Source organism: Herpailurus yagouaroundi, unplaced genomic scaffold (assembly GCF_014898765.1).
Source record: "Herpailurus yagouaroundi ecotype Mexico unplaced genomic scaffold, PumYag 77, whole genome shotgun sequence".
NCBI classification, from domain to species: domain Eukaryota; kingdom Metazoa; phylum Chordata; class Mammalia; order Carnivora; family Felidae; genus Herpailurus; species Herpailurus yagouaroundi.
This window is the reverse complement of record NW_024412388.1, coordinates 50,077,865-50,100,762: the sequence shown is the minus strand read 5'-3', so window position 1 is coordinate 50,100,762 and position 22,898 is coordinate 50,077,865. Positions and strand designations below refer to the sequence as shown.

Genomic DNA, 22,898 nt, shown 5'->3' with positions numbered 1-22,898 from the left:
ATATACCTTCTTGGAAGAATGAATCTGTTAGATATTCTTTCACTGCCTTGCTATCTTCCTAGGCCTCTGGACATTGATCTCCTAAAAAGTAATAACCAACATGATGATGAGAAGGAGGAGGACAAAAAAACAATAATCTTACTAATGGTTGACCCTTATGAGTATACCGTGTGTCAGGCATTTTTCTTAATGATTTATGCAGATCGCATAATTTAATTCTTACAATAATCTGGGCGGCAGGTACTATCATTTGTCCCGCTTTACATATGAACAGATGAAACAATTTGCCTGAGATCACCTTGCTGGTCTCATTCTAAAATGTGTGTTTTTAAACTACACTCTATTAACTTCTCCCTCTCTCTCCACTTACACTCATGCACGTAATTTCAGTGAGCTACTTGAAGTCATTGTTGAGTAGGTGTGTTGAACTACACTCTCCTTCTTCACATATAGTCTATCATGAACAGAAGAGAAAGGAAAGGCCATGGGAATTTTTGATGGACTGTGTTTATTTGGATCCTGTGTTTCTTAGGGTTGACAACAGCACTGTCTTACATATCTACCATGCTTTATAATTTTCAGAGAAACTTTTCCACGTGCTTATTAGATTAATCAGAGAAAGATTTGGGATTATCTATAATAATCAGAGTAACAATAAACCATTTACTGAAGCCAGGGCTCACCCCAGGTTGGGGGCCCTTGGTTCTTTATTTAAGTTTCTATTTCTCTAATTACTTTACTAAGGAGAATTGAATTTTATTTAAAGGACTTATGAAGAAGACTTAATCTACTGTTAAATACCTTTCTGTATGTGGAAAATATTCATTATGATAATAATAATTAACGCTATCTAGTGTTTGCTCTGGTAGGCACTATACCATCCATTCGCTCACTGATTTCCTAAGTATTGACTTACCACCCGCTATGGGCTAGGCATTGTTCTGGGAGCATGAAAACACATATGAGCAAAACATTATCTTTCATGGAGCTTACAGTCTTTTGGGAGAAACAGATAGTTACCAAATGATCACATATCTTTATAAACAGTGCTAAGTGCCCTGCAGGGAATTTGGAGTGATCTGAGAGTTTGTCAGTAGAGTTCTCTTACACAGTCTTGTTTCCTGACAAAGCCACATTTGTATTGAGAAGGGAAGGTGGAGAAATGTTAATTATAGGAGAAGAATGTGTTCCGGGGAAAGGAGTAGAACATACACAGGATCTGGGATTTGGGGAATTTTGAGCCACTTGTAGGTTAATCAACCAGCTGGAGTATGTTTAGGAAGAAGAATGGCCCTAGACAGGCTTGGAGAGGCAAAGCCATACAGGCCTTGTTAAAGATTTTCTCTTTAAGAGACAGGGTAATTCACTGAAATGACAGATTACTTGTGTTTGAAAAGATCCTTTAGCCTTAAGTGTGAAAGAATAAATCACAGGGGGCAAAGATAGACGCAATGAGGCCAGTTAGGAGGCTACTGTGTTAATGTGGGCTGGCCAAGATGGCAGCTTGGACTGGGGGAGGGTGGTGGACATGGAGAAAAGTGGATGGATTTAGGAAGTCTTTAGGAGGTATTTCAACAGAGTTTATTTTGATTTAGATACACAGAGTAAGCAAGAGGGCATTAGGATGTCTCCCAAATATCTGGCTTGTGCAGTATGCATTGTTTCATTTGCTCCTCACAATAGCACTATGATTACACTTCCAAGTTTCAGGAAACCCATTCAGAATGTTTCCAGTCACTGTCCATGGTCATACAGCTTATCTATGGCAGAGCCAGGATTCACTCAGGTCTGCCTGAATCTGAAATCTGTGCTTTTGACTGCTGTTACACTGGGGAATGGGAAGAAAGGACGTGGCCCGTTGTAAGAAAGGGAGTGTTGACAACAGCAGTTAAATGTAGAGTTTAGTGAAGGAAATGGGCATCACTCAACTCTGAAAATACATACATCCTCAATGCCCAAGCTCTCATGACATCCAGGCATGTTTGCATCTGGTGTTACTGCTCTTTTTGTGAGCTCAAGGAGAACAAGACCAATATCTTCAGTGAGTATGACTTTGCTAAATGTCACTTTTATAAATAAATAACACGTGTTCATTGCACAAACATGAACAAATACAGAAAAGCAGAAAGAAAAACAATGGAAATCTCCTGTAATCCTCAAAGGGGGAAAATAATTGCTTGTTTTTAATTAAACAATGCCATATACTATGATTTACCACCATGGGTATTTAATGGAAAGATCACTGGAGACTCCAGTCCTTGACCCAGACTTCTTGACAATTTTGACTTTGGGGGACATTTAGCCTATGGGGCTTTAGCCTTCTCCTCTATAAAATGAGGTGAAATTTTGTCCCCATTATCCCAGTCTTTTTTGGAGCCTGAGTCAGAGTGTGACGGTGCTGGGCATATTTGTGTCAGTAGAGTGTAGGAGTGAAAAGCACAGCTTTAGAGTTTCTCAAACTACTGTCTGGCCTCTTCACCTCTCCTTGGTTTCCTCATCGGGGAAGTGGAGACAATGATACTGATCTTAGAGGGACGTTTTGAGGATTAGTTCACATGTGTGCAGAGTGCTTGGGGGGCTCGGCGCCTACACAGAGCAAGCAGCCAGCACAGGGTAGTCAGGTATCTCCACAAATACCTGGCAGGGCAGTAGTTTGCCGAACGGTCTTCTGTAGCTGTGAGCCTCATGCTGGGGAGGAGCAGAGTCATGAAAGGCCCACTAACCTTAAGTGCTCTCACTTCTCCAACTTCTCCTGCTGAACTGCACCAAACCACTTTTTTTTTTTTTTTTTTTTTTTGGCACTTGCCATGGGTTAGACATTGGCTAGACCTATAAAGAAGTATACGATTTAGACCTTATTCTTTCCTTTTTTTTCTTTTAAGTTTATTTATTTATTTTGAGAAAAAGAGCGAGTGAGCAGTGGGGTGGTGGTGGGGAGCAGAGAGAGAGGGAGAAAGAGAGAGAACCCCAAGCAGGCTTTGTGTTTTCAGCACAGAGCCCGATGCGGGGCTCGAACCCACAAACCAAGGGATCGTGACCTGAGCTGAAACTGAGAATTGGTCGCTTAACCAACTGAGCCACCCAGGGGGCACCTAGACCTTGTTCTTAAGGAAGAAGAAACACTGTGGGGCTGGAAAGTGAGCAGAAAAAACAAACAAAAAAACAAACAAACGAACAAAAACCCCTCCAAATTATTTTAATCGGTGTTGTCGTAATACTTTGAGCAAAGGAATGGGGGGTGGCAGCAGCAGCGGTGGCAGTGAGGTGGGGAAGTAACTCCTTTTGCCTCAGGGAACGTGGGAAGGCTTCCAGAAGAAGGCCTGAGCCTGGCAGGAGGGTGGAGTTTGCTGGGTGGAAAAAAATGGGCATGGGCATCGGCCTGTGTGCTAGATAAGAATCCTCTTCTGAAACTCCCAGCCCAGGATACCCTCGAGATGCCAAAACCACTTTGAGAAATCTGGTGACAAAGTAGAGGGAATCGGGGTGGGTAGGTGAGGCTCGGGAAGGCAGGTCTCTGCAGCCACCAGGCTCCCTGCTCTGCATTCTGTCTGCATCCTCCAGTATCACCCAGATGCCCTTCCAGCTAACCTGTTCCTGTTTGAGGGCCCCTCTCCCTGTTTTAGGAACTCACATGGTCTTCTGTCTCCCTTCTCCCGCCCACAAAAGTCTGCCGAGAGAAAAAGGATCAGATGCGAATGGGTGAAACTGCAGTGCAGTTTGTGCTGTTTATGTTGCTGTGATTCCCTCTCTCAGGGATACTTGCATGTCAGTTCCCTGATTTTTGTGGAATGAAACACTTTGAGGCTGGGATCCCATTCTATCTTCAGATCCATGGTGTACTCTCACTAGCGCTGGGCCCCGGGTAGCAGGTGTGTTTGTTTGGTTATTACAGTTTTGTTTTTACTGTTGGTTAGTGGTAATTAGGTATCACTCTCCAGTTTGTCACCAAACGTACCATTCCCCACTAGATGGATTATATCCTCACTGTCTTACACTTAGCTCACCTGCTTGGGCTGAAGATATTAGCGTCTGTGGTGCCCCATGTAAGGCTTTGTTATTTCTTAACTTTTCAGTTGAGAAATTGTATCGGTCCCTCCTATGGTAATCTTCGCCCCCCTCCCCCCCCCCCGACGGTGGCATGCATCAAAAAAGAAAGTGGCCTTTCTCACGCAGTCCTACCAACAATACTGTGTGCTCAGTGTTGGACAATGTATGACAAGTGTTCAAGGACTCCCTCCTTGGTACTAGGACAGAGTCCAGACCATAGCACCTGTTACCAGGTTGTTTCTCACATGTTTACAAAAATGAGAATTGAGGTTGCTGTTTTTCTTAAAATAAAACACAGCAAAGCAATTAATGATGATTTCAATTGATTCATAAATGAATAGACGACATAAATTATTTAGCCCACAATGTTTATCTTTTCAACGTTTGAAGGGAGCTTATCAAATCCAGCTGCTGAGACATGTCATTAGCAGGACTAAAAGTCATACATCTGTGGGGGACAGGGTGGATGAGGAATATTCGGGGTTGCAGGGAGGCAGATGAGGCCGTCCTGGGAACATGGAGTTCTCATACCCTAGGTGGGTATAGAGTTTGTCTACACCTAGGTCATATGGGGAGATGATGCAGATAATCTACTATCTACTGAGGTGAGAAGGCTCAGCCCCATTTACTGAATGTCTGATTCAGCTCAGGGGCGCCAGCCCTCCCCTATGAGCCTGCCATGCACTCTGATTTGGTGGAGGGCTTGCTCTGCCTAGGATTATGCATCCCCACCTCTGACCTGGTCATTATTCCCAATCATCATCCATTTCAAACAATCAGCAGGGCAATAGCATGTGCACATCAAGGATCACAAAAGGAACTTGGATTATGAGGAATAAAAAATCTGTCTAACATGTGGCGCCATTAAAGAGCTCTGACTGAGACATATTGTTTATACGCAGCAGTTGTCTGGAAAATAGATGTTTACTTGTAGCGAGTGTATTAAGATCTTTGCCATTAGGCAATATATATCCTGCACTGTATCTTCTCTTACAGAAAACTATGTTGGAATAAACCTTCAATTAGCAATGCCTGTGGCAATGAAAAATATTAAACAGCAGTAATATTCTACATGGGCATTTCTGCTTATTAGAAAGAGAGAGAGAGAGATTGAAACACCAGGAATCTTTCTTTGGAAGGATGGCCTTTTAAAAATGGCATATTCCACTTACAACTGCACATGAAGTATCTGCTAAATAAAGATTAAATTACCTACAGAAAAAAAAAATGTCCCTAATATTCAGCAAGAACTTGAACACACTGATTTTCCCTGAACCATTCATCTTCTGATGAAAAGGTGTATTTTAATACGACCACATACATCAGCCTTTCCTGTCTCTGGGAGCTTCTGCAGTTGGTGAGGAGGCAGAAAGCTTCTATTACAAAATAGGAACTTGTTTCCCACAACTCTTCCAGAACAGGGCCTGGGTCCTATCTTGCTTCTGACACTTAGTCATTTCTCTGCCTCCATTTTCTTAGCCAATAGACTTGTGCCCCCCACAATACCATCATGCGAAGGGATGGTGCTAATCCTGGAAAGTTCTGAAAACTGTCACATGATAGCACTAAAAGAATCAATTCACTTATAACAAGTTTGGTCCAGGATGAAGCGAGCGGACTCCGGACTCCTGCAGTCTGGGCGGCTCATTCCAGGTATGCACATCCTTGGACAGTGTGCAACCTTTTGAGTCTTGGTCCCCTTGTCTGTGAGGTGCACCAATGATGCTTCCTTTATGGGTTTATGGGTAGGATTAATTTCAAACATATGCAAAGTACCTAAAACAGATTCTGGCAGGTAGTTCATGTTCAATCAATGTTATCTCTTAATATGAAATATTCAGGGATGGAGAGGTTGGCTCCCTAGTACCTTTGAAGCTTGAATGATGGCAGCAGGCAGAAGCAGCACCTGATCCTTTGCCCCCTGGCCGTTTGTAGGGGCTCAATCCATATTTGGTGAATAAATGAAAAACTGCTCGAACAATCTCCTAAGTTTTCACTCCCAGATCAACCAGTCTAACTTGTCCAGCTCATTTTGCCAGACCATACACTCCTCTGTTTTCACCTTCTATTTTTCTCAGTAGAACCCACCATTTCAGTTAAAAGCAGGAGAAACTGTGACATATTATTCTGGAGCTTTCTTAAGCCAAATCAACAAATACTTATTGAGGGCAAGACAGGTGAGCAGAATGAGGTCAGGAAAAAGAATTCTCAGCATAGTTTCTAGAACATCGCTCTGCAAATATATACGACACGGTAAAAATCTAGGACAGTGGTTTGTCTTTATTATTCCTTTTCGATCTTAGATGATCTTAATGGCATAAGCTGAGTCTTTACCCTCTGTCCTGATTTGTTATTTCATTCCCTGCCAAGCACCCATTTCACAATATAGGCTCACCTGGAACACTCAGCCCTGTTGTCACAGTAAAGCAAGATTTCCTTTCTCCGTAGGTGCCAAGGAGAGCCCGACATGGCTTTGGAAGCTTTTTAGGTTAACTCCTTCGCTCCTTATGGGACACCTTCTGTACTCCCTCAATAACATGGGTGTTTGGAATTCCGAGCAGAACTGAGGAGAGATGGACGGCGGAAGGGCAGCGGCCATCTATTTTGTATTTCCAAACTAGTGCATCTTGCTTTCTCCCTTATAGTATTTCCTTATTTGCTTGATTTCACAGAAATGTTTTAATAAGAAAGTTTTGAGAATATCCTGGGATTATAGTCTTGGAATGACCTTTCATGATCGTAGGATAAGCCCCTTTAGTTTAAAACGATCCTACTTTAAAAGCATCTACTTATAACTACCAGCTGCTGGTTCTTTTCTCTTCATACTCACGCATGCATACACAGACACATATAGTCTGCATATGTATACACATGCACGCACACACACGCGCGCACACGATCCCTCACATGGAGTGTATATGTGTAAACATCCAGAAGGAACAGTGCATTGTAGAAATTGTCCTGTTGAGTTTGTAATCCAGTGTGAGTTACTGAGTGCTGATAAGTAAAGGAAGTTCAACCAGACAGTTTAATCCTCCAATTTCCTGTCTTCTAATCAGCCCCTGATTCTTTTGGTTTTAAATTAGAAACATTCCTGACAATATTCAGGACAGGTGAAGGAAAATCAGCTAGAAAATAAGTAAGGACAAAGCATTTATTTTACAGTCTAAAGTTCACAGGAGAAATATGAGCGTAATAACAGGAAATCAAGATTTTTAAGAAGATAGTACAAGTACATAGGCTAGCTTAAGTAACCAATCACATTTCTGAATGAAGTACATTTGGATCATAATTTGATTTAGAGAAAAAAAAATAGGAGCATAGTTTAGTGTATTTGCTTCTCCCTAAGCATGGTAAATGGTAGTTTAAAAGATGTTGTATAAGGCTAACCTAAAGACAGTGGGAAGGGCAGTTTCTTAATATTTGTAAGAGAAAAAAAAGGAAACACTACCTTATTCAGATTTTGCTTGCAATCGATCATCGCTCATACTGTGAGACAATAATAGTGCATGGAAATCTTTGAAGTGAGTGCATATTCTTGGAAATTAATACAGTCACACATATTTGCAATGGGAGATAAAAATAAGACAAGTGTGCATTTAAAAATAAGCACAGGCAGCGTGTGCAAATGCTTGAAATAGAATGTATATAATTATGTTTATCATGGACACTTCCTTTTGAACGTATACTGAGTACCGAGAATACGATACGGTTTATTATTTACTGAACCCCCTCATTTTGATTCTTTTCATTTATAGCCATTGGAGTGATTTCCCAGTTATTTTAATTATCATCACGAAAGAGCTAGGGCAAAAGCAGAGAGAAATCTCCGTTAAAGTCATTTCTTCAAAGGAATATGGAAGACAAATATTAACATAAGTGGCTCAGTGGAGAATTAGCATTTTAAAAATTGAAAGAGTAAACACAACCTAAGTTGTGATTCAAAGCAAACAACAACAGCAAAAGGTTGCACGAAATATGAGTTCTTAGTTTTGTGTCTGCAGCACTTAGGACTGTCAGGTGTTCGAGAAGTAGGCTGGAGTTAAGAGTTTTTTGAATTGTTGAACACAGTAAGAGTATTTCACAGATGTACCTTGTTTGGTAAATATATATATTATATATATATATATTATACATATATTTACTTAAAAAATGCATTTACATTATAAGGCCTAGCATATCCTTTCTACTCATGTATTTTCCTGGTATACAAAGTCTGAGTTGTACACATTTGAATTAAGTGATGGATAATTCTTGACTGAAAAATTGTATGGCAATTTCTAAAAAGAATGTTTCCGAAATAGGTGCTTGGGAAACTTGCAGGTGGTGAGGGGGGTGGCAGGATGATCTAATAGCCTCCGTTTCATAGTCACTACGAGCTTTTACATTGGGTTGAAGAAGCAAGACAAGTGTATTTTGTAGTTCACATAAAAATCGTCCCCTAATACCTTATTGGCAAATCGCGAGGAAGAGGACACTATTAATTCTGCCTTCATTTTAATGCCATGTGGGTGGAATGGAGGTGATTCCCTGGGACAGAATGATATTTTGAAGCATATACATGATTCCGGGGCGCTTCCATTTCATTTGGAGTGGAGAAAAACTTCACGAGGGTTTTCTCTAGTTGTCTGTGGAAGGTTTCAAATAGAGATGTCACAGCGTAGCTAGATTAAGGTGATATGCAATATCTATTTCTTGATTTGCATGATTAAAGCATTAGAGAAGTAGCTCAGGTATCAAAAGATTTCTCATAAGCAGTGGCGCCAAAGGTAATTACTGTTAAAATGTACACGCTCGAACCCTGGTCGCTCGTTAACTTCTAAGTTGTGTTTACAACTCTTTGGGTGGGAGTAAAAGTTTTCATGTGATATTTGGATGCCAAGACCCCTTTCTCACTTCATTTTGATATCAACACTATATTGAGCATTTCTTATATCCTATGTCTATCACGATGACAATTAGCTTCAACTCAAAAAAGCAATAAAAGGTAAAGAAGGCCCTTCTTACTATTTCATACTTTAATTGTTTCTTAAGCAAATGTAACCTTTTGAAGACAAAGCTAAAATGTATACTTAAAAAAAACAACAACAAACTGATTAATTTAGTCAACCAACCTCCAGTTCCTTATCAAAAAGTGCTGTTAAAACCCTACTGTAAGCTGGGTGCATTATGATAGGGGGTGGGGACAGAGAGGGAAAGAGGAGAGGGGTTGTTATTCTCAGCCTTTTATTAACCAGTTTCTTTCATTCTAGTGGGTCTTTATTATTTAGAAAAATAAAAATGATCTGGGGCTCTATCCATTCTCACCTACAATTTTGGAGTAGGTAACGGCTGCCTACAACGGGTCCAACATATGCCCCAAAACTAAAACAAACAAACTCATTTGCCATACAAATTGTTTACGATTCATTAAAAAGCAAAATTGCATATCCCGGTGCTGGCAGCTGAGGCCGAGCCTCCACGGGCGGAGGGGGCATTCACTGAGTTGCCTTTGTATGCTGGGAGGACCAAGCCGAGGTTCCCACTATGCAGCCCGGAGTCTGTGCAGCCAGATGACGCATGAGGTAATTTTAAAGCTTTATTTGCCTTTAGTGTGAAACTCGGATCTTGTACTGTCCTTTGGTTAAAGAGCCATATCAGCCAGGGGCAATTCTAAATTTCTTTTTTTTTTTTTTTTTTTTTTTAAGTTGGGAAAAATTGTTTGGGGTAGTGAGGTGAGGGTGTGGAGGGAGAGGGAGTGAATTCTATTCAAGGGAAGAGAAGAGCTAAGAAAAAATGCGAAATTTGTCTTATTTTAATTAATCCTTCCCTCCACCCCCCCTTCATCAAAGTCCTCAATTTCCCATCAATAGTGGGGAATTTACATTAGAATTATTTGTAACTGGCAGATTTAAAATGCTGTGGTATGCGCTTACCTTTGAGGGAAATGAAAAATCGATTTATTCTCTATGGTAACTTCTACAACTTGTACACTCTGATTTCTCACCCCTTTTCAAAGCAAAGATCTAGAAGCATTGAAGTTGAGAGAAACTTCCTGTAGTATGCAGCCTAAACAGCAGCATGGAGCTTACAGCATTGTTTATTTTTAGTCAACTGCATTGCTAAATGTTTCCACCACTTTTATATTTTATATTCCCGGCGGTAAAACATCTGTAAAACAATTTTAAATGAAAAGCAACTTCCAAGTAAACTTTGCAAAAAATAAATGACAGTTTTCCAAGTTAAAAAAAAAAAAAAAAAAAGAGGAGCATTTGGTGATCTTTGCAAGAAAGAAAAAAAGATAACACAATTTGCCATAAAAAGTAACAGTCTATAAAATCTATGAGCTCTTGAAATACAAGGAAGTAGAATGTCACCCAGAATATGACATCAGCGCGCAGGTTTTTTTTTTTTTTTTTTTTTTTTTTTTTTTTTTTTTTTTTTTTTTTTAAGGCTTACAACTTAGCGTAGAAAATAATAGCTAAACCAATCAGTATATTCATTTCTGGTGTTTAACAAGCTGCACAAGGCGAAGCAATAGACAACATCATGACATAAAGTAAACCTTGTTCTTGCTGGCAGAAACACTAAAGGGAAAATAAGTGCCCTGAATAGTTCAGCATCTAAGTGGATAGATCTACTGTTAGTCTAATTAAGCAAAAAGTGCAAGTTACATTGTCCTGAAATCACTGGTAAAGTTTCTATTGTCTAGTTAAGAAATCACAAGTTAAAATACACATGTACACACCTACCCACAACCACCTTTACTCAAGGGTCCTTAGGATGGACACACTGCACCCCATGAGCAGCCGAACAGAGTCCTGTGGTAGCTCACTTTTAATAGTCTCTCAGTCCTCGGAATTCCTAAAACTTGCCCAAATAATAATACCATTGGTCCAGGAAGGGGAGAGGAGAACTCTTTCCGCAGATCATGCAATGAAACCGACCATGTCCTGTCTTGTAATTCCATTCGCCAGTCTCCCCCTCCAACACCACTCTCCCTCTCTCTCTCTCTTTCTCGCTCTCTCTCTCTCTCTCTTTTTTTTTTCTTAAACTGATATCTATGTGAAATGAGCTGAAGTTCACGGTCCAGTTAGGAACGGATAATACATTCATTGTCCTGGCAGCAAACTTTTTTTTCACTCCCTGGAAGAATTCACGCTTGCCGCAAGAATAATAATTACGGAAAACTAAAAATGCTCTGCTAACGAAGTAATCCTTAACGGACACCACCCTAACGAGGGCAGTGATGATTTGAGGACTGTCTTCCTCACAGGACTCGCATCTCCCGTGACAATAAGCTATTGTGCACGCTCCCAACTCACTCTACCTCTTATAGATCCGAGATGTCAAAGGTTGTCTGGCCTGGTTGACCATGACATGTGAGTTAACTCATTCTGCGGCGCAGGGTAGAACTTTATTAAAACTTTATTTGCACCCAGAATCACCAAAAGATAGCGTGTGGGGGTCTTTCCCACTCAGAGCTAGAGTCCTAAGAGACTTAAGACCTGCTCTGAGATAAACAAATGGGGAAAAGTTAGATGAGAGCTATAGGTCCCCAGATGGAAAACAGGCAGTGGGGACCCAGAGTTCTCTCACAGGTGACTCCAGGGGATCCAGTTAATGGGGCAGGACAGGAATTTGCCCAGGGCTTGCTTCTCCCCAGTGTCCAAACACACGTCCTCAGAAAATACCACAGCCGAGGAAAAACCAAGCACCCCATATCCCCTGAAAACAAAAGTAAAGGGGATGTGAAGCTAGAGAGAGGGAGCAAAACCTGAGGGCCAGGACAAGCGTTTCATTTTTTTTGTTTTTTTTTGTTTTTTGTTTTTTGTTTTTACCCCAAGACCGACTTGGCTAAAATACCCACCTCCACCTTAAAGCTCCTGCTACTTTAAAAATAAAAAAAAGAAAAGAAAAGAAAAAAAGCCCCACCAACTCTCCAACACTGTCCCATGGCAAACCAGGGCAAGCATTGCTGGGAACTCGAGTCGCAGAGTGGCAGGGAGAGGATGGCAAGAGGAAGCAGTGTGAGGCTGCCTCACTGAAGAGTGTGAAAAAAATCAAATGTGAATTTGATGAATGTGAGGTCTGGGACATTTTGTCAAAGAGGGAGGGAAAGTAGAAAAGGGAAAAAAAAAAAAAAAAAGCAGCCCGGCTGCCAACTCACCATCCACCAAGTTCTGGCCGAGATGTCGTAGCAGAGTTGCCATTTGATGGAGCCGTCGGAAGCTTTCCCTGCCATTACGCTGTCAGCAAGCTTCATCTGATGCTAACTCACGGGAGATAAGACACCTAATTGAGAAAACATTTGCAGTGGCATGTGGGGCAACATGTAGTCCGGTCCATACCATATGGAATCATGGGTAAAAAAAAAAATCTCCTTGACAATGAACCAATCTCTCACAGACCCAGTGGCAAGGTGAAGTGGAGACGAAAAGTCTTCTGCTCCTAGCACTGTCTTCTCTCTCCTTTTTTAAAAACAAGGACCCACGGCTACACATCAAAGAGAGGCGGTTAAAATTAGGGCTTCATCACTCAGATGATTTTGGTCTGCAAGGTTTTTCCTTTCCTTCCAACAACCAATCCCCCCTCTTTTTTTTTTCTTTTTTTCTTTCTTTCTTTCTTTCTTTTTTTTTTTTTTTTTTAAGGAGAATAAAGAGATTTAATAGGACAAAGGCAGGTAGTGGACTGCGGAGGGAGATCGCCACAGGCTATTAGCCTAAAATTTCTGCTTGACAGATGGAACTGCTTAGAGACTATCATGCGATGTTTTGGGCTTTTTTTTTTTTTTTACTGCCCCCCCTCTTCGACTTTAAGTCTGATTCAGTATCTGTTTTTCACAGCCACTTTTCTCGAGAACGTGAGCTGTGCATTTTAAAAAAAATGTTTAGTTCAGTTTTCCTGTCTTACACATCTCATTGGAAGCAAAGCGAAAAGTCTAAAACTAGATCTGGAAACAGCTGAACAGGTTTTCCAAGGAGAAAAAAAAAATTCCAGGGAAAAAATATTTCTCCTTCCTTACCTTATTTTTATTTTTATTTTTAAAAGAATTCATTAGTTAATTTGGTTGTGAAGGAACATAAACATGAGACAACAGTGTTCAGAGTCCCTAGATTTTTGGTTTCGCTGGCATTGTATTTAGATGTGTGTCTTAATGTGAGGAAATACATTACTGATATTCACAAGTTCTAACCTAGGCTAGGCTATGTGCCATCTCTACTTTTTGGTGTTCTATTTTTTTTTTTTTTAATGAATTCTGAGCTTTTTGATTCTCTGTAAATAAAGCGATCAGTCATTATCAATTCAGTTTAACACAATTCAGGCTAAACTTGACATGACTACTTCCTTATTCAGGGAAAATCACATCTGATTTCCTTACTGTAACCAAGTGATCGTCTTCACAGGGGTTTTTGACCACACATCCTCTCTGTAGAGGAAAAAATAAACCACAGCACGGATCTACCAATAAGAGTGACTATAAAAATAGTTTTTTTTTTTTTTTAAGTGAGAAGTCCAGGCAACTAATGAATTTCCAGTCATTTTACTCAAGGACCAAGAGGGGAGAAGACGTAGAGAGAATACTTGTATTTGCTGTATTTTATTCTTTCAAACTGTGTGAAATTAGGAACTGCAGAAATACCTTTATAAGAGCAGTGTACCGAACACATCCTATTTTTTCTTTTTTTCCCCCTGGATATAAGTGGTTCCTCAATCCCCAAGAACTTAGCAGTGATACTACAGTTCTGTGCACTGCAAGTCTCCTATATGGGCACTCAGGAGCCTCAGGGAATTTATCTCAAGCATTTTTCAGGGCGATTGAACTGTGATTATTTAAAGAGTTGTGCATTTACAGCCCAACTATCCAGTGGATTTTTTTCTAGTCACATTTCCAACTGAATAATATTTAGACAAACTTATTCGGGACACATTTTAAGTTCCCAAAAGGTTAACTTTGGTGGCATTTGCTTTCCTACTCGTAACCTCTTCCTCAGTAGGTGTTAGGCTAGCTCTTTAGCATCAGGTCGATAGTTGCTTTGACAAAAATAATTTCCGTAAAGTAAATTTTATCCAGTTGCATCTGAAATGTTTTATAATTTGCGACACGATGCACAGACTGCTTTTACAGAATTAGCCACAAGTGTAATAAATATGACATTTTTTTCTTCCTCATCCCTCAGCGTAATGGGATTTTTTTTCTCATCATAGCGGGGTAGAGGGTGGTATCGGGCATTATTATCAAATATGGATATTGCCGTCACTCTGAGAAGCGTCTTTACATTCTATTCTTTATTACTCTGGAATTACCTCCCTTTCCAGAAAAAGATTCCGCAGCAGTGCGGGCAATGTTAAGTTACCTTGAGCTTCAGCAAATGGACCTTCCTCCAGGATCTTGCCCTGAGCTCGCCAGCCAAAACATTTGTTGCCTCCTGTAACTGCAGCGTCATTAAAATGACCTGGTCTTTCTGCGGTTTGTCATTTAGACAAAGCAAAGGAGAAATGCTGCAAATTCTCCATAAAATGTAAAGTAGCATAAACTGGAAACAAAACAAAACAAAACAAAAGGGTAAAAGGGAATAAGAAAAGAAGTGGAGCAGCTTTCTGCATTTGAATCAGCCTCCTGTTCCATTTCATCCTTTCCTACTTGCCTCTGGAAAGCAGACAAACCAAAGTTTCTTTGCGTTAGGGTCTTCTCCGCATTCTCCGGGGGCATAAAGGCACGGGGGCATTTTGGATTTGTGGGCCCACAGCCTTACAATTTCTAAGTCGGCCACGCGGCAGCCTCTGAAGTTCGAGGTGTCTCTTATCTGAGCGGCTGCATTTCTGAGACTCAGAACACCCTGTGCACGCCCATTATTTATGAATGAATGGGGCATAAGGTAAACTGGAGTCCAGATTTTACTTTGTGAATGATGGAATACCCTGGAAGGTTTTACAGGAGATGGCATAGTAGTTTGGAACAAAGAAATGAGAAATATTATTGGATAATAGTGTTTTAAATCCAGAACAATTAGGTGCATTTAACTTTATCATTGTTCTCTAAGAGGCTGGTGGAAGCTGTCCTTTCTCATACAGCAATCAGCCTTTTCACAGTGTGGCCCGTTGTTAATAGCCTTAAAACAAGATTAAATAAAACATGTTAAATATTGCAATTATTGTGGGAAATAAAATTATTTGGTGAGCATAATGGGGAGCAATTCAAGCATTTAACATGATCCAGGAAATGCTACTCCAAACAATTGCATTTGCTTTATGCATTTTTCCCCTTTGATTGCTGACAGATGCCTTTTTGGAAACAAACATCTAAATGGTTTGCTTTCAGTCAGGAAAAAAAAAATATAACAGAAAGTGGCTACATGTTTTGAATTTAACTCTTGTCATTTGAATACTTCTTCCCACTGCACGTGAATGAGTCTGAGGCAAAAAAACAAAAAAAAAAAAACAAAAAAAAACCCACCAGGGCCCTCATCAAGAAGTAACCCCATCAGGATTTGGACTTTCTTACTTCCTTTGAAGGTGTTTTATAAGAAGTGGGAATCCTCCAGCTATGAAGCCAAGGGGTGGGTTAACCGCTGGGCATTCCACATGGTGTGAGCAAGGTGCGAGGGATACGGTCTGGGGACTGTGGGGCAGCATTAGAAAGAGAATTGTTTTCTAATAGCAAATTGGCCTTTGGCAGAGGGCAAGTTACTTTCCAGACTCTTTCTGGCTCTTGTGGCCAAAGCTCCCCAAATCAGCTACCCCCTTTTCATGAGTGGGAAGAACCCAGGAGAGCTGAGGGGATGCGGGATTCCCATCTCTATCTTTGCTGCAGTACTTGGATAAAGGCCTCAAAGACTTCTCTGCCAACAGGTGTACGATACCAAGGAAGGGTTTGAGTCTGTCAGGTGTTGCTAAAAGGTAACATGAAATGAAATATTAATGTTTTTCAGAGGCTGGGGAGTAGAGTGGTTGAGCACACTTTCTGAAGTTCAATTGCCCATATCCTGGCTTAGTGGGTTACTGTGTGACCACTCCCAGCTTACTTAACCTCTCTGATTCTCTGTGTCCTAACAGGAAAATGAAGATAATCATATATATAATATTTATATAATATGATATAATATTTATATAATATATAAATATGATATGATATAATATTTATATAATATTATATAATATGATAATTATATAAACATAAATTATACAGTTATTTAGCAAAAATACTCATAAAGACAATAATTCCTGGTATATAATGAGTGCTTAAGCACCGGTATTGTTTTGTTATCGATGTTTTGTTAATACGAGTCCTCTGTTGAGTTCAATCCTGTCTTGCCTCTTCTGATCCCATCTGGTGAGGCTGGGTTAGGTCCCTTCTCTTTGATCTAAGAATCTAATAACAGTCCAATAATCTAATAATCGTCTAATAATCTGTGTCTTGCTCCACTGCAGCTCTTAACACCCTCTATGCAATTCTTCTCATACTTACACCTTTTCATTCACCTTGGCTGAAACGTTTGTCCCTCCTAGAACATCATCTGCCTTTGCAAGTTAACTTTCTCTCTGAGACACCAGTCCATAATGATCTCCAGTACCTTTGAATTCCCGTTGGCTTCCATATCTGTATCACTCATTGGTACTCACATAAATTGACTACATTATTTTTTATCTTTAATGCACCTATGTCATTCATTCATTCATTTGTAACTCACTTAACGGCAACTTCTGCAACACAGGCAACTAAAATGATTTTTTATCCTTTTTCTCAAGCTTGGTTTCTAGAGCCATTGGAAAATTAAAACTCTAAGAGAAGAGTAACTTGATTTGGAATTCACCATATAATAACAGCTAACATGGATTGAGTGCTTCCTCTTAAAGACAGGTGCTGTTCTAAGATCTTTTTATTTGAGGATACGTCCTTATGATGTAAGATCTATTATTAACCCCATTTTAAAAATAAAAAACACAGGCTTCAAAAGTTGAAGCAACTTGTTTGGGGTCCTGGAGTTAGAGATGGAAGTGAAGATTCAAGCCTAAGAATTATGACTCCGGAAATTTACCACTCTGGTGTTGCCTCTCTCTCTCTCTCTTTTTTTTAATACTTATTTATTTTGGGAAGAGTGCAAGCTGGGGAGAGGTAGAGAGAGGGGGACAGAAGATCTGAAGTGGGCTCCATGCTGACAAGCTGACAGCAGCAAGCCTGATGTGGGGCTCAAACTCATGAACCACGAGATCATGACCTGAGCCAAAGTCAGACGCTCAACTGACTGAGACCCCCAGGCGCCCCTGGTATTGCCTCTTAAACCACGAAAGAGGGGAAATAATAGGACTTAGCACCTGCTATGTGCCAGGTATTTTTAAGGTGCTTTTGGGTATGATAAGTCACTTAACCTCACAACAACCCTAGGAGATTCATATTATTATTTTCAATTTGCAGGTCAGGGTCCAAAAGTAAGAGTCTTGCCTAATGACACATACTGAGCAGGAAGAGCCAAGATTCAACCGTATGTCTTTATGTCTAAAAGGGCTTTCATACTCTGATTAGGTAGCTCTCAGAAGATTTTTAAAAATTTCTTTTGTAGAGTCAGATGCTGGGCTTAACACATACGTATGGCTTTGAATCTCCAGGCTCTTGGAAATCAGGAAATTAGAAATGTACAGTTTTGCTGAAACTGTAGAGAAGTTTGGTTTAGAGCAATAGGCATTTGAGACCTTTTTTTTTTTTTTAAAGCCTGTATTGAAGAAGGATTATCTACTATTAATACCTCAGTCTTTTCTCTAACCTTCACCAGATGAAAAATCCTAAAATGGTATTCAGGACATCAGTGTCCAGCCTCGAAATGAGTGTGTACTCAGATGTAACCTTTGGAATAAGGGGAAGAATGTGCACAAAAGGATAGTCTAGTTCCTCCGAAGCCCAGGAAAATGCCAAGGTCTTTGGTGGCAGATTTATCCCTTTGTGAGGACAGTAGCAAAGTCTTCAGAACAGGTACACATCATTATTGGGCACGAGCGTGGTGACTTTAAGAAACTGGTGTCCCAAGTCACCTGGCATGGTTTTCTCACCGTATGGCAAAAGGAAACGCTACGAAGCTGAAAAGGGCAGAATTGAAGAAAATGCCAGGGGGTCCAGACAGCCCCATCCGTTTCCATGATATGCCCAGAGATTTCCCAGATTTTTGAACTAGCATATATATATATTTTTTTCTCAAAAAAATACTGATAATTTTTTTTCCTCAGAAACTCACCCTCCATGCCCTGCAAAGAAAGAGTTTTCTTCTAGTGGCAATTCTTGTACTTCATTTCCATTTAGATATTCTTTGACTTTTCCTTTCTCTGCATTTTCTGTTAACCAGCTGCCACCCAAGATTGGACTAAACCCTCTGCCCCCTGTTAAAAAAGAAAAAAAAAAAAAAAAGACAGGGAAAATGGCATAGAACACAACCCTCTAATAAGTATATTCACAACTTCCACGCAAGGCGCTTAAGAAAACTAAAAGGTTAATATATTCTAACTAGATGTTGGGTATAGAATGTCAGATCTGTCAAATTTCATTATAACTTGCTGCTCATTGAAAAAGATTTGATTTCTTTTGCCACTGTCCTACTATGTTCAAGTCACAGACTGCCAGCAGCGGCCCACCGAAGACCACAGGCTGGCAGTGAGCGGGCTCGAGTGGGAAACCAGCCGCAAGGACCATCTGTTTCCGATTTCTAGCTGAGCCAAGATGTGCAGTGAAGTGCATTCCATTCACCAGGCCAGCTTCTCCCCTGCTCAAGTTATTAGTGTTACAAGTGAAATTATCTTTTCCAAACAGCAGGGGAGCTATAATCCTTATGGAACAGGACCTTAAAATGCGCACATGCACTCGCGAAACACACACCCACATACACACGCGTGCACAACATTCAGGCATCTTCTGTTAAAGTTGTGTGTCAGGCTGCTTGTAAATTTAATTACGGCCTCCATGGGGTTTATAAAGTATGTTTTATTAAGCATGATAACCTCTGAGGCAGCAGCTTATACATTGGCCTCATTTAGTCTAATTGAATGATCGAATATCTTTAGGATGCTTTTTGTGGGCATGGTTAAACATGACAAGGCGGATGTATTTAAGACATCTTAAAAGGTAACGGCTTTCAGAATGGAAAGGGTTTTTAGGAATAATCAATGGGAGCCCTTGCTTGGCGGGCCCAAGTGAGACAACCTCATGCAAGTCGACAGTGCTGTGGCTAGTTAGCCAGCTATTAATTCCCGGAGGGGCCAAGTGACTGGTGTCACCATATAACTTGGGGGACTATAATTAGTTACATCATTGTTATTTGGTGTTGGTTGTCTGTCTTTCTCAAGGTTGATCATTTTTTAGAAAAATCTGGAGGTGAATTAGCAAGGCTGATTGTATGATAGTGTAATAGAAATAGCAAGGAGAGAAGTCAGGAGGTTTTAATGAACTAATGTAGTAAACACGCCATCTAGTAACTCATGCTGGCCACTGTGCCAGGTGCTCAGGATACAAGTAAGAAAGACAGGGGACCTGCACTCAAGGAGCTCTTGGGCACTTCCGTTACAGTGTGACGGAACCATGGTGGTAGTCTGGCCTTGCTTCTTCCACATTCGATGCAGGACTCTGCCTTGTCACATGCCCTCTGGAGGCTTGTCTGTAAAATGGAGATGGCAATGGCAGTGGCCATCATCCAGGGAGTGTTGTCTGAATTAAATGAACCAACATATGTAAAAGGGCCAAAGTCAGTGATAGAAACTTATCACTGAGCAGGTGCTCAATACAGGTTAGTTTCTGTTTCCCTGTAGTTATTCTGGGAATCCTCTAGAGCCTTATAAATTACAGAGTGATCTTCCAGCAGATTTCTCATTTGTGGATGAGTAGCATAGTGGATCCAAGGAGGCTGCCTGCGTTGTGGCTCCCTAGCCATGTCACTCAGCACCAGACCACAGATTTCAGAGGGCAGGGCTTACAGGCGGCACCGGAAAGAGTCATGAATAATTAGGCACCTAATATACGCTTTTGGCTCCTGGTGAATGAAAGACTGATTGAGGCTGATTTCTCCAAAATTAACTTTTTTTTCTTTTCAAACCAAAGATCACATAAATTCATTTAACGTGAGGAGGCAGAGGGACTATGACAAAGCTTCTTATTTTGTAGATTAAGAAAATGAAGCCCAACTGAGAGAATTACCGGGAATTACCCAGCTAGTTTTGAGATCTCCAACCCAGAGATCCAAATATTCAGTGTCTCTGTCACTGTATCACTAGTTTCATAATGTTTGAAGAGCTGATGTCCTGAATTCTGTAATCAGTTGGATTCAGATATACATGAGACCCAGCTGTGGCTGCCTCTGCTGATTATATTATACACCTGCAGTTGCATCTTGTGCTTTACTCACGTTTATGGACAGAAATGGAAGCATCTTGCAAAGCCCTCTTACTGGATCAATGCGAAAGCTAGGGACCGGTGTCCCAGGTAGGTTCCTCCAAAACCAACTTCGAGTCTTGTGTGAAACTTGTGGAGATGTGTATGCGAGGATTTTACTGGGTTGGCGGTCAGGATCAGTACCTACATGGAAGTAAAAGAAGGAGGAGCTAAAAATCCATGCAGTCCCACAGAGGTCTAGGTAATTCTGTAGGGAGCCCAGATGCTGGAATGGCCCTGCAGAACTGTTCCAAATTGGGCATGGGGCCAAGCCTTTGAGATATAAGGTTTATTTTTTTAAGGTTTATTATTTTTATTTTAAATTTATTTATTTAATTTTTTAAATGTTTATTTATTCCCGAGAGACAGACAGAGACAGAGTGTGAGTGGGGGAGGGTCAGAGAGAGAGGGAGACACAGAATCTGAAGCAGGCTCCAGGCTCTGAGCTGTCACAGAGCCTGACACAGGGCTCGAACAAACTGTGAGGTCATGACCTGAGCCGAAGTTGGATGCCTAATTGACTGAGCCACCTACGCACCCCTTAAATGTATTTATTTAAATTCAAGTTAGTTAACATACAGTGTGGTATTGGTTTCAGGAGTAGAACCCAGTGATTCATCACTTACATATGATACCCAGGGCTCATCCCAATGAATGCCCTCCTTAATGCCCAGCACCCATTTATCCCATCCCCCCACCAACCTCCCTCCAGCAACCCTCAGTTTTTTCTCTGTATTTAAGAGTCTCTTATGGTTGCCTCCCTGTTTTCATCTCATTTTTCCTTTCCTTCCCTTATGTTCATCTGTTGTATTTCTTAAATTCTACATATGAGTGAAATCATATGATATTTGTCTTTCTCTGCCTGACTTATTTTGCTAACCATAATACACTCTAGTTCCAGCTACATTGTTGCAAATGGCAAGATTTCATTCTTTTTTTATCACCTAGTAATATTTCATTGTAAAATTTTTTTTTTTAAAAATTTTTTTTAATGTTTATTTTTGAGAGAGAGAGAGAAAGAGACAGAGTGCAACCAGGAGAGGGGCAGAGAGAGGGCTCCAGGCTCTGAACTGTCAGCCCAGAGCCCCACGTGGGACTTGTACTCACAAACTGCCAGAGATCATGACTTGACCTGAAGTCAGATGCTCAACCGACTGAGCCACCCAGGTGCCCCTATATATCACATCTTCTTAATTAACTGAGCCATCCAGGTGCCCCATCACATCTTCTTTATCCATTCATCAGGTGATGGACATTTTAGCCCTTTCCATAATTTGGCTATTGTTGATAGTGCTGCTATAAAGATTGAGGTGCATGTGCCCCTTCGAATCAGCATTTGTGTATCCTTTGGATAAATACCTAGCAGGGCAATTGCTGGGTTGTAGGGTAGTTCTATTTTTAATTTTCTGAGGAACCTCCATACCGTTTTCCAGAGTGGCTGGACCAGCTTGCATTCCCACCAACAGTGCAAAAGTTTTCTCCTTTCTCTGCATCCTAGCCTCTGCACTCTGGCAATCACTGACCAGTTATTGAATATGAACCATCTTGGGCAAAAAGAAGAGACTTTGGGCTAGATGGATCTTTCAGCCAAAGACAAATTCCAGAGGGTTTTCAGCTGACAGCTGTCAGGCTCCGATGTTCCCGATAGCTGGAGCGCATCTAGATGTATGCCAGAGGATCCATTGGTGCTCGGAGAAGTCAAGTGTCTTGCTTAAAAACACTTGCCAAGTTAGTGGCAGACTTGGGCCTAGAATTCATGGGTCCCAGTCCATAGCTCTATTAGTTTCCCAAATTTCCAGGAGAAGTCTTCATTTCCTATTTCAGCAGCATCTACACAGTACATCCAGGAGCACCCCTTCTCATTGAAAAACAATAGGGGGCAGGGAAAGAAAGCCAAGGCAATGAGGACAATGTTGGGCATTTCTTGGCTTTTTCTCCAGTTGTCCAGTGGCAGATACATTCCTTGGCATATACAAGAGTTCAGTGGAATGAATAAAAGAGAGGTTTGGAGTGTGGCTCTAAACCCATACAGTCAGGTCTCTGTTTGAACCACCGAAGAGTGTCTTAGTAGAAGCCTGGGTTGGCATCTCCCTGGGGGTACTGTTTCAGTGGAGAAGAGAATTTGGGTGAGAGAAGAGGGGAAGCAAAAGGCGGTAGTGGAGTGAGAAATTGGTGTTTCTTAGTCCCTATATTTTCATCTCAAAGAAGCTCTCCCATAGAGCACCTGTTAAGAAAAGAAAAAAAAATACCCCCAAATCTGAAGCATTAATGGTATGGGGTGATGAAATTCTTTGCTTCAAAGGAGAGCTTTGGAGAACAAATCCAAGCTCCCATGATCTTTTAAAAAGAGCAAATTTGTTCAGAGCTGAAAGAAGGCTTTTGGCTATCTACACCCCCATCTAATCCTGACTCCTTAATTTCTTTTTCCTTTATACCTTCAATTGAACTCTTTCATTTGCTATAG

At 40.8% G+C, this 22,898-nt stretch overlaps 1 protein-coding gene and 1 long non-coding RNA gene across 7 annotated transcripts in view; one reads left to right on the top strand and one right to left on the bottom strand.

Annotated features, from left to right (window-relative positions):
• Nucleotides 1–12,369, bottom strand: part of NFIA (nuclear factor I A) — a 579,301-nt gene extending 566,932 nt beyond the window's left edge. For 3 of the 6 annotated variants that reach the window (XM_040470426.1, XM_040470428.1, XM_040470430.1), the window contains exon 1: nucleotides 12,197–12,286. In XM_040470426.1, coding sequence (XP_040326360.1) covers nucleotides 12,197–12,271 — 75 coding nt within the window. In that variant the 5' untranslated portion in view covers nucleotides 12,272–12,286. Of the gene's footprint in view, nucleotides 1–12,196 lie in introns of all 6 variants that reach the window. The other 3 variants (XM_040470432.1, XM_040470429.1, XM_040470427.1) reach the window with 3 other exon arrangements.
• LOC121027224 (uncharacterized) overlaps nucleotides 8,544–22,898 on the top strand; it is a 143,887-nt gene continuing 129,532 nt past the window's right edge. Inside the window, exon 1 of the long non-coding RNA XR_005788612.1 lies at nucleotides 8,544–9,611. This is a non-coding gene — a long non-coding RNA (uncharacterized LOC121027224). The remainder of the gene's footprint in view (nucleotides 9,612–22,898) is intronic.